Source organism: Aphidius gifuensis, linkage group LG5 (assembly GCF_014905175.1).
Source record: "Aphidius gifuensis isolate YNYX2018 linkage group LG5, ASM1490517v1, whole genome shotgun sequence".
NCBI classification, from domain to species: Eukaryota; Metazoa; Arthropoda; class Insecta; order Hymenoptera; family Braconidae; genus Aphidius; species Aphidius gifuensis.
Window position 1 is genome coordinate 18,536,474 of NC_057792.1, and position 12,353 is coordinate 18,548,826.

At 22.7% G+C, this 12,353-nt stretch overlaps 2 protein-coding genes across 2 annotated transcripts; one reads left to right on the forward strand and one right to left on the reverse strand.

Annotated features, from left to right (window-relative positions):
- The first annotated feature begins 372 nt into the window (after positions 1 to 372).
- LOC122858210 (26S proteasome non-ATPase regulatory subunit 6) lies at positions 373 to 2,359 on the forward strand. Its single transcript, XM_044160946.1, has 5 exons — positions 373 to 622; positions 829 to 1,180; positions 1,252 to 1,580; positions 1,666 to 1,834; positions 1,925 to 2,359. Exons 1-5 carry the CDS (start codon positions 478 to 480, stop codon positions 2,097 to 2,099), a joined length of 1,170 nt encoding a protein of 389 aa, XP_044016881.1. The 5' UTR covers positions 373 to 477; the 3' UTR covers positions 2,100 to 2,359.
- An 844-nt stretch (positions 2,360 to 3,203) lies between these two features.
- On the reverse strand, positions 3,204 to 4,658 carry LOC122858211. The gene is made up of 3 exons (XM_044160947.1): positions 4,546 to 4,658; positions 4,019 to 4,461; positions 3,204 to 3,938 (listed from the first exon to the last, which is right to left on the reverse strand). The coding sequence occupies exons 1-3, from the start codon at positions 4,592 to 4,594 to the stop codon at positions 3,300 to 3,302; spliced, it is 1,131 nt and encodes a 376-aa protein (XP_044016882.1). The 5' UTR covers positions 4,595 to 4,658; the 3' UTR covers positions 3,204 to 3,299.
- Positions 4,659 to 12,353: the final 7,695 nt, after the last annotated feature.

Here is a 12,353-nt window from a genome sequence, read left to right on the forward strand (position 1 = left end):
ATCAGATTAATTAGAAAAAAAAAATATCTTGACAAATCAGGACATTTTATATTAAAAGGACATTATCAGGACATGTAAACTCGTTATTTTAAATATAATTTTGAAATTAATTTCATTTAAGGGCAGTGTACACTGCCAATTATTACAACTAAATTTTTCAGAGTTATCAGAAAAAAATTCAGTCGATTTTGATAATATTCTGACTGTAAAATTAATTTTGTTCATCAAATACAATTTAATTATTAAATTATAAATTTATTTTGTAATTATAATTCAAATTAAACTTAAAGTAAAATCTAGTACTTTTTTCTGTCATTAGGTTCGCTCAGTTTTATTTATAGTTTTATTTTTTTTTATCAATAAAATCTGTTGGTAATGCTGTTGATGACTGTTGTTCACTGTTGTTGAGTGTGACTGGAGTTTGTCAAATTAATTTTCATATTTTTCATTTGTAAAACAGAATAATTAATAAGAACAATGCCATTAGAAAATTTAGAAGATGATGGTCTTGAGAAAAATCCAAATCTCGAATTGGCTCAAACAAAGTTTTTACTGAGTCTACCTGAGCACAAAAATGATGAGGCATTGAAGACCAAATTGATGGATGCCATAAAAGCTGACAGTGAGATTGCATATTTTATTATTTTTTAAACAATACATTTTATTTATTTTTTCTATCAATATAACAGCTAACATCATTAATTCAATTTATTTTTGTTAATATTTATTTAATTATTCAATACAGTTTATTATTAAAAATAAAATAATATTCTTATTTGTTTTGAAAAATTTCAAGAAAATAACCAAACAAATTTTTATTTTATTTAGACATGGCTCCTTTTTATGAAGAAGTTTGTCGTGATTTAAACTGGCCAGTTGATGAAAGTTTTTTGGAATCAATGAAAGCTAAAAATCAAGAACAATTAAAAACTCTTGATGATGCTATTGAAGATGCTGAACAAAATTTAGGTGAAATGGAAGTTCGTGAAGCTAATTTAAAAAAATCAGAACATCTTTGTCGTATTGGTGATAAAGATGGATCAATTTCTGCATTTAGAAAAACATATGAAAAAACTGTATCACTTGGTCATCGTTTGGATATTGTTTTTCACAATATTAGAATTGGTTTATTTTATTTGGATCATGATCATATCACCAGAAGCATTGACAAAGCAAAAAGGTATTATAAATAGTTAATAAAATAGCATTAATTAATTTTTTATAAGCAAAATTTAATCAATTTTATTTTAGTCTTATTGAAGAGGGTGGTGATTGGGACAGAAGAAATCGTCTTAAAGTATATCAAGGTACTTATTGTATTGCTGTACGTGATTTTAAAGAAGCAGCTAATTTTTTCCTCGATACAATTAGTACATTTACAAGCTATGAACTCATGGATTACAATACATTTGTTAGATATACTGTTTACATGAGTATGATAAGTCTACCAAGAAATGAACTACGTGATAAAATTATCAAAGGATCAGAAATACTTGAAGTACTTCATAATATACCTGATTGTAAAGAGTATCTTTTTTCACTTTACAATTGTCATTATGCTGATTTCTTTAAAAATCTTGGTAACTTGATATTTTTTATTATTTTAAATTATTATTAGTGGATAAATATTTGCAATAATATTAATTTTTTGTTGTTTAATTTTAGCACAAGTTGAAGGTTTATTAAGACGAGATTATTTAGTTAATCCTCATTATCGTTTTTACGTTAGAGAAATGAGAATTTCAGCTTATACACAACTTTTAGAGTCATACAGATCACTTACTTTGCAATATATGGCTGAGGCATTTGGTGTTACTGTTGAATATGTTGATCAGTATGTATTTAAACTTCTGAAATTAATTAAAATTTTGGTTTAATATTAAATGGATTTAATTTTAATTACTTTTTTGTTTGTTTTCTTTAGGGAACTTTCACGTTTCATTGCTGCTGGAAGACTTCACTGCAAAGTTGATAGAGTTGGTGGTGTTGTTGAGACAAATCGTCCAGACAGTAAAAATTGGCAGTATCAGGCAATAGTCAAACAAGGTGATTTACTTCTCAACAGAGTCCAGAAGTTATCACGTGTTATTAATATTTAATTGCCTCATCTGACAATCATTCATTTATATATGTTTTTTCTTTTTTTTTTTTTTTTGTTTTCTATTTTTTTTTTTTTTTTTTGTCTTAACAATTTTCTTTTCAAGCCTTTTATTTTCAATTAATTCAAGTGTAATTTTGCGTTCATGAACATTTTTCGTTCTTCTAACAATATTTGTTCATCGTAAAAAAAAAAAAAAAGAAAAAAAAAGTTATATTACTGTAATTTTTTGAATACATGAAATAATAATAATGAATACAGTTTTGTTTTTTTTTTTTCAATTTACCTTTAATTAGATTTATGAAAATTTTAGAGCGATTTCGATTTTGTTTTTTTTCTAGTAACTAAACGCGAAGAAGAATTGACTTGAAAATTTACAGAATAATAGAGAAAAGAATTCTAAAAACAATTTGGAGTTTGAAAATCCTGGGAACTATATTTATTAGAGAAGTAATGAAGTCATTATGGAAATTTTGATTTTATTTTTTGTATAGCAACTAAACGCAAAGTTTGTTAGTTCGATTGTCCTAAAAATTCACAGAATTATAGAGGGAAGAATTCTAAACTTTTTAGACACAAAAAAAATCCCACTAGCTATATTTTTTATTGGATAAATAATTGTCTAAATAATCCTAGACCACGTCAAAAACGATGCTGGATTTTTTAAAGTTAATTTCAATAAAAAATTATGCAAGTTTGTTGCAATTTTATTCGTAAAAAAATTAGTCTGTTATACATGGGTTTTAATTACTAAAATACTAACTATCCCAAATATTATTGAATGAGAAAAAAATTAAGCATTTATGCGAAAATTCGTGTTGCAATAAAAAAAATTAGCAAGTAAAAATCTATTTTAGATATCCTTAAATAATAAAATATATTTTTGTGACAAGGAAAATGTCTACATATAGATGTTCAAGTGTCAAATGACTCATCTCTTTTTTTTCTAATTGCTCATCATAACAAAATAAGAAGGGAAAAAAAATGAATAAATAAAGGGAAGTCAATAATATTTATTATTATTATTATGTTAAAAATTATAGTATTAAAAAAGTCTACTTTTTTGTAAGTTAAAAGAATATATAATGTCAATTATTTTATGATGATGAACCCTATCATTTGGCCCTGCCAGTTGGGTTACTAATACATATTCTATGCTAATTTTCGTTATATATATTAAAAAATTGATTAATTTCCAGCTTTAAATTGAAACATTAGCAGTTTTAGTGGGGTAAAATACATTTAGCTCTCCGTTACGAAGTTTTGGTAAGTTCCATATTTTTTTGATAGCTCCACTAGTGAGCTTTGTATTTTCAATGCTTAAACATCTTAATTTTGGTAAATTTTTAAGAAGTTCAAATACCCCTTTATCCGTGATATTAATGCAATTTGATATGTCCAAGAATCTCAATTTTGGATTAAATAAACATTGAACTGATTCATTAGTGATAAATTTGTTTGTTATTAATCCCGGACCCAAAAAAGTCAAAAGAAGATTGAAAACTTCTAATTGTTCTAAATTATTAATTGCACTCATACCAATATCAGTTATATGTGTGCCAGTTATATATAAAAACTTTAATCTTTTAGCATTGTTACAAAGATTAATCAAAAATTCATCTCTAACACCATCATTACAATCAATATGTAACGACTCGAGATTTTTTAAATTCCCAATTGGATACATATTGACTCTTGTATCCCACACTGGATAATTATTTCGCTGATGTAATTTTAGATGGACCACATTTTTCATTTCACCTATCGACTGGAGTAATAGTTGACTTAGTCCAAAACCCCTTATGTGTAAACAATCCAAAGCAATTAGTCGAGGAAATACCTGAAAAATAAATAAATAATTTATTAAAAATTAAATAATTTTTTATTGTAATATAATATTTATTAAAAATTTAAACTTACTGAAGCCAATGAATCGGGTGAGAAAATATCATTTCCTTTCAACATACATAAAAGTCCTAACGTTTTCAAGGTTCCACTAATTTGTTCTATTGACTTGGCTAAAGTCATTGGTAGAGTTGAGTTTTCACAGTGCCATTCAATCGTTAGATTTTTAAGTTGAGACATATTAGAAAAACAATTTTCAAAATCTTGACTCATTATTTCTTTGAATCCTAAAAAAAGCTTCTCAAGATTTAGACAATTAGCAGTGATTATTGGCATTATTTGAGAAGTAGGATAACATGATACATCTAGCCTTGTTAAATTAAATCCACAGAGATTCAGTAGGTACTTTAAATCATTTGCTTTTTCATGTATTTCATCAACTGAATCATTTTCATCGCTCCGAAATGTATATTTTGTAAAGCATGTAGAAAGAAACTCATTCTTCCCATCTTTACATACTGAAAAATTAATAAAATATTTTCATCAGTATATTTAGAGTAATACAAATCATTAAAAATTATATAGTGTTGTTATTTTCTTACTTTTTTTGAGTCGTGGTTGACTAATAAATAGAGGACCCATGCGAATCATAATACGTGAATCAGACTGTGATTCTAGTTTTTTGTCATTTTCATCATCATCATCAGAATCATCATCATCTTCATCATCTTCATCATCAGAATCATTTTCATCATCATCATCTTCATCATCAGAATCAGAATCATCATCATCAGAATCAGAATCATCATCATCATCATCAGAATCAGAATCATCATCATCATCAGTTTCTATACATACGTCCATTTCTCTATCATCTGAGGATTTTTTTGAGAACTCAAGCTGTATAAGAAAACAATTAGTTTATTATTTAATTTAATTTAATTAACGCAATGAACAATAACAGTAGCTGCAAAAAAATAATATATATAATTTAAAGCTTACTTCTTCTTTCGAAATTATAATGAATTTTTCAAGCCATTCGGTAGGACTTAAATTTGCAGTCTCCATATTCATCTCACTTGGATTAATCTCCATAATTTATTTTCGGTCAACTTAAAAGAAAAAATATTATACCGTCAAATAATAAATTCAAAAAATTTACTGGAAAGAACAATTGTTTAATGAAGCTAATGTATAAATAATTGACGGTTTAAAAAGTTAGTTCAGGAATGAAGTCGACGATTGCCACGTGGTGTTTAACCTTATATTTATAAAACTTTATTTTGTTGTCCAATTGTGTCCAACCAGTTCAACTGCAGTACTAGCTGTGCTGTTCTGAACCAACTGAAATGAAATTAACCGAACTGCAGTATTTTAATTTGAATAACTATATAGTATATACATAGTAATTACTTTTTTCATTTCATAATACCCTGATATTTTCAAAATTCGACAATGTATTTTTTTTGAAAAAGACAAGTTCGTATCAGGAACATAGGATAAATAAAGAGGTATTTTTTTGTGGAAAAGTTACTTTTTTTATTTTATAATTTCCTAATATTTGAAAAAAATTGAAAATTCATATTTAGGAACATAGGATCATCAAAGAGGTATTTGCGGTGTTTTATAAAGCTTACCCTTTATTTTATGATCCCCTCATTTTCTTCAAAATTCCTGTAATATTTTTTGAAAAAATGGAAAAATTTTAACAGGAACATAGGATGACCGAGAAGGTATTTGGTGATTTGGAAAACTTACTTTCTTCACTTCACAGTCCCCTAATAATTTCAAAAATTCTCTGTAACTTTTTCGAAAAAAATTTAATTTTATATCAAGAGAATATGATGACCAAAGACATATTTAGGGCCGGGTATTTCGTCTACAATTACAGTTAACTACTAAGAATTAAAAAAATTTAACTGATAGTTAACTAATGGATTTGATTACTTATTATTGAAAATATAAGTTAGTTAGTTAACTAGTAGTTAATTTTTTAACTACTATAGTTAACTGTAATTGTGGACGAAAAAACCAGTCCAAATTTCTAACAATGAAAATAACCATGTCTGCAGCTTTGTTTTTTTACCAATAAAATCAACAACAGATGATGAAATTTATGGTGAAACAATCTTTATTTTATTAATCATATAATGTTTCACAATTGTTGTCATATTATTTGATATATCTATTATCAATGTCAATAATATAATTATTAATGTTATAATTGCTCTAAGTGAGTGGCAATATATATTTTGACCTAGTGTCTATAATACGTATAATCCGTGGTCAAAATATTTCTCTGCCTTTTGTCAATCTTTCGTCCACTTTTCTCCGCCTTTCTCCGTCTTTTTTCCAATTTTTTCCGAAAATGACCCATGAGAAAATGCGGAGAAATATTTCCACCAGGGATTAATTAAATTATACTTCAAAATTATTTATCTCATCTTAATTTAAATATCAGGATAGTATAAATAATAGTATCATTATCATTTATCCATTTTTTTTTTATTTTTTTTTTTTCATAAAAGCACTTTATTTTGTTGCTTATATTATATTATCGATTATTTTTGTTTTTCATTTTAAAATTTGTTTTTTTAATTCATTGTTAATTTTAATATTTAAAAAAATCTTTTAACATCTATTTTTTTTTTTTTTTCGTTATATTTCACACAAAAGTTAAACAATCCTCCAATTTTATAATTTTAATACATCCACAAATGTGTTACACATGATATAATTAATATTGCAAATTATTGATTTCTACTATTATTTTAATATCAAGAAATTTGTATTGTTTTTTTTTGTATTTGTTTTTTTTTTATACTTAAATAATTTTTTTTCTACTTTTCAACTGTGTGCATTATTTAAAATGCATATTTGCTTTTCCTCTGGTCCACAATTTTCTAACATACTGAATGTAAATGTCATTTTGTTTTTCTAATTTACCTATATTTTTTTTGTAACTTAATTTTATTCGTTTTGTTTTATGTTTGGTTTTATTTTTTCATCAGCCTGATTTTTTTTTTTTTAAATTACTTATTGATGAGTGGTAAATTTTAACTACATTATTAGTCATTAATTTATTTAGAGATTTTATTATTTTAAATTTAGTATACCCTTTCAAATCACACATTGATGAATATATTATTTTTTTTTTTAAATAGACATCAATTGTCTAGTTGGAATAAACTTAAGGCCCAAGCAAAATCCATTTTGGTTTAACACTTTCTATCATCACATTAATCAATCAGTTTATTATTATTACTATTATTATTAACTTATTAAATTATGGTCAAGACATGTGAATTTTCAAATTATCTTGGACAATTGCCACAAACAATGACTGGCTATTTCTTAATTTTAAATCAATAAATATCAATTATATAATGTTATCAATAAATTGGCTTATTATTTTTAAAAAACCATTTATTTAAAATGATTTTATTATACACAATTAATAATCTACTTATTTTTTTTTTAAATAAAACAAATATATATTTTTTGTCATCTCAAAAACTCAGACTCAGACTCACATTTTATTTTTGAATTTTAAAATCATCTTTTATTAATATATATAATCGACAATTGCACTGTATTATCATCATTATTATTAACTTATTTAATTATGATTAATTCATTATAATTAGCCTTGGTGCATTGCAAAGTCTTTAACAATTTTTAAAGCCTGCAACGACGGACATTTATAGTGTTATATTTTATTTTTTTTTATTTTTTAGATAAGGCTGATTATAAATTATTAGAATATTTTTCAACAAAGAAAAACTAACAAAGTGAAAGAGGAAAATTGATTTGTTTTTTTTTTTTTTAGTTTTCCCCGTTTTAAGTGAAAATATTTATCTGTATTTGCATTTTTTTCTAGAGAAATTACTGCACAGATAAAATACAAATAATTTATACGATAAATATTTTCGCTCTAAAAATCGCTTCAAGGAAATTTAGTAAAATATTTTCACCAGGGATTATGTGCGTAATATTTATAATCTAATAAAAATATAAATTATTCAAATAAAAAATAATAAAAGACAAATAATGCTGGTGAGTATTTAATTTTTTTTTTTTAAATTTTTAAAGTCCATATGTGCACTCTGTCTAATAAACTAATAAATATTAAAATTTGTTATTATTTTTGTTTAATATTATAAATTTTGATATGATATCACCAAGTCAAATCGTTTGATAGACAAAAGAAAATACAATTAAAAATGTACATCTATGATGGCAATGGTATTTTTTATGAATTTTTTTTTTCGCTAGAAACCACTGTAGACATATGAAATGATAAAAAAAATTTATATTATACACACAATGTTTTAACCGTTGATACAATTACTGTGTGTCTCGGTACTGGCACGAGTGGTATAATTAATCACAAATAATCTAAAAAAACAATTAAGAAGCATTTTTCTTAAATTCGTTTTTTTTTTAAATTTTATTTAAATAATATTTTATGTTATTTAATTTTTTTTTTATTAAAAAAAGTAAGCAGAAATAAATCAGGGAAATTAAATTCATTGGGAAAATTATTTTTTTGTATAAATCATATGAAGACCCAGACACATGTATGATTATGTGTGTGTACTATTAATTTACATAATTAAAAAAATATAATTAAACATTATAAGGAGCGTGATTAATTTTATTTTTTAATCATATTATATTATTGATTTTCAATTATCTTTGAGCTCTCAACGTGGTGAAATTAATTTACTTTATTTTTATTTTCTGGCTATTATTTTCACATCGATATTTATATATTTCAATTTTTCATATACTTATTTCAAATCCCCGGAGTATATAAATTTTTTTTTTTTAGTTGGTGAACCAAGTTAATTGGTTCAATTTAATTAATTAATTTCAATCACCAATTTTTAGGAAGATTTTTATATTCGTCGTATAGCTGCATTTGTAGTTTTTTTTTTTTTTTTAATTTCTATATATATTTAGCAAATTTTTACTGGAAAATAATGATAAATTCCGTCTCTTTAAAATTGGCTAAAAGTTATGGTTTTTTTTTTCATTTAAATTAACAATTATAATGATTTTTTTAATTCTATTTTTTTTTTGTATATTATAAAGTAATTATTTATATTATTATTAAGCTGTATAGTCAATAATTTATACTTCAAAAAAGTCACAGACATTTTTTTTTTGTTTTATTTTTTTTTTGTCCACAAGTCTTGTTTTATTTTATATATATATTTTTTTTTATTTAGTATCATATTATAATTCTGATGTTCAAAAATATGTTTATATGTATTATTTATTCTTAATTAATTATTAACTTAGGTTTATTATTATAGTACATATATATTTATTTATAATACGTATTTTTGTATTTTTTATAACTTTTTTTTTTTCTTAAACGATATATTTATTTTTAGATAAATTATTGTTGTTATATAGTATTTTTCTTTTTATTTTTATACTTACATTTTATTGTAACATTTATTTTTATTCCATATGTATTTGTGCAGTTTATGTATTTTCTTGATCATTTTGATAAATTTTATTTATCATTTAATTGTCCTCAATGTCGAAGGTATTATATTGATCGAACTGTTTCCAAACGTACGACAAATTTTGTTGAATAATTTTATTTATTATTTTCCAATTTGATGCATTTTTTTTTTTTAAATTAATAAACAATTTTTTACTTGAAATTATAACTTAAGATTTACATGCAACGATGACGACCTATCTTAAAAAATTCAACAATATCAAATGATAATATTGTGTTATCTGGAGGGAAAGGATGTTGCAGGAAACTCCAAAGGAAATAATTTTAACGTAAATAAATAATAACACTTGATGAAATCACAACTAAATATCCTGAACAAAAATAATTACCCAGTTAAATTATTCAAAAATAAAATATCCTCGTTAATAATTTCGTTGAAAAAAAAAAAACATCATTTGTGTTTGTATAAAAAAACATTAGATAATTTAAAAATTAAAATAAATGTTATTATTATTTTAAATTTAATTTTTATTAATATTTATCTTTTAAATATTTTATAAAATATTTATTATCTATTTATTTTTTTTTTTTTCAATTTATTATTATCATATTATATTATATATATTTTTGATTAATTTGTAATTCATTTGGTTTTTACCAATAAGTATTTTTATGTTCAGGATATGTGTAACTAGAAAAGTACCTGCAATAAAATAAAAAAATTAAACAAGGAAGTTTAACGAGTTGACAATACAATAATAAATCATATAATAAAACTAATGTTTTTTTTGTTTTTAATTTTATTGATAAGATATATATATAACTAAATAATTTGATAAGTCAGGCATCATCTGATTTATCAAAATTACTGTTGCATCAATACGTTACGTTTAATTAATTCGTTTTTCATATTATTATATTGTTATTTATATAAACTTTTTATTTCATTGCTTTGTTATTGATTTAAAATTTTTCATTTTTCAAATTATGCCACATTTATAGTTTGCTAATAATAATTATAACAGTACTCAATGATTGACATTTAGATTTATGATAAAATTGATAAGTATATTAAGGCCATGTTTTGAAGTTTTTCAAAGAACAATTTATTTTTTCACCTGTCTCTTTGAATTGATGATTCAATTTCCAACTGTTTTTTTGGCTAACAATTATTTCAAATCACACGCAATCCCATTAATCAATCAATCAATAATAATTATTATTTTTCTATTTCAAATTATAATTTAAACTGAGCAAAAAAAAAAAAAAACCCACGCGGTAAATTCTACAGCTTGCTGAGACGATAAAAGCTAATAATAATTTTAGAAAATTAATTCTACGATTGCACAAAAATGGTTAACCATCGATTCTATTTAAAAAATATTTATTTATTTATTTAACTGTAATCATGATATATTTTTTTTTCTTTGTAGTTAAATTATATTTAAAAAAAAAAAGAAAAAGAATTAGCGTGAAATAAAAATAATGGAAGGCACATAATTATAGAGAGCTGTAATTAAAATAATAATGATCATCAATATTATTATTATATCAATAAAAAATAATAGTATTTTAATTATTATTATTATTTTTTTTTAAATCTTAAACTACATTATTGTGTAGATAGAAATATATATCTATAAATTTTTATGTTTTGTTAATTAATGTAAGAAACTGATTTTATAATTAAAATAAATTCTAAATTTAATTTATCATTGATCCGATTAAATTGACAAATAAATTCTATTATAATTTTTTTTACTTTTTATTTTGCATATTATAAATACAATTGTTAATTTTATTTCATTTCAAATATCAGTTATTTATTGGCTTAAAAAGAACAGTCTTAAATTTAAGGTCCATCGAGTTTAATGAGCATTGACAAGCGCGTGGGTTTTTTTTTCTTTTTCCTTCCACCAAAAATGAAATAAATTTTGTTGTAATTGATAATTAAACCTTAAATTTTTTGATATAATAATTATTATTATTTTAGCATTGAAATTTATTTGCTTTTAATGGCCAATTTAAAAAAAAAAACAGTTGAAAATTGTAACGTCCATTTACAATTAGACAATAACGTGCCAGTTTAAATTTCGATGAATTTTTTTAAATAATTCAAATAATCCAGCACAAAATTGTCCGTTAACTTAAATTTTAAAAATGACAAATATTTATTAATAATGTACTGCTATAATTAAAAATGTTTACACATTTTTTTTTATACTATTATTTATTATATTAAAAACTAATCGGCTACATATGCTGTAATTTTTTTTTTTCACGTACGTTATACATCACTCGTACGAACACAATGATTTTTTTATTTTGCAAAATTTTATGCTTTTTTTTTTTTCTTGTTATATGTTTGATAATAATATTTATTAATACTCGTGTTTATTTAAATTGGCATAGTCATTATATACTCACAGTTATTTTATTTTTTTAATTTTTAAATTCTTTAAATCAACTATTAATTATTAATAATTAAAATTATGATTAAATCATTTTTATATATTTTTTTTTATATTTATTTATTTATAATTTTACGTATAAATAATTATATTTTTTCTTTTTTTTTACTTAATATGCTGTATTATTAAATACAACAGTGTATTTTTTTTTTTTTTTTGTTTTTTTTTTCTTTATTTTTTATGATTATTATAATTGTAATTATTATTAATATTATTTTCATATGTTTTCACAGAATACCAATACTTAAACGCACTTTTACGAAGCATTAAATTAATCACATGATAAAATTAACATATCTAAAAATTTATTTAATTTTCTACAAACTCTAAGTTTTTATCTCTCTTCTTTCGATAATTTTTTTTGTGTTTTTTTTGTTTGTTTGTTTGTTTGTTTTAATAAAAAATAAAAATTGTGAATTATATTATTAGCACTAGAACAAATCTCAATTGCCGGATTATT

Coding starts and splice junctions, on each gene's coding strand:
- LOC122858211 (XM_044160947.1), bottom strand. CDS start 4,594: ATGATTCGCATGGGTCCTCTATTTATTAGTCAACCACGACTCAAAAAA. Junction 4,462..4,545: donor TCAACCACGACTCAAAAAAA/GTAAGAAAATAA, acceptor TTAATTTTTCAG/TATGTAAAGATGGGAAGAAT. Junction 3,939..4,018: donor CACCCGATTCATTGGCTTCA/GTAAGTTTAAAT, acceptor TTTATTTTTCAG/GTATTTCCTCGACTAATTGC.
- LOC122858210 (XM_044160946.1), top strand. CDS start 478: ATGCCATTAGAAAATTTAGAAGATGATGGTCTTGAGAAAAATCCAAAT. Junction 623..828: donor GGATGCCATAAAAGCTGACA/GTGAGATTGCAT, acceptor TATTTTATTTAG/ACATGGCTCCTTTTTATGAA. Junction 1,835..1,924: donor ACTGTTGAATATGTTGATCA/GTATGTATTTAA, acceptor TGTTTTCTTTAG/GGAACTTTCACGTTTCATTG.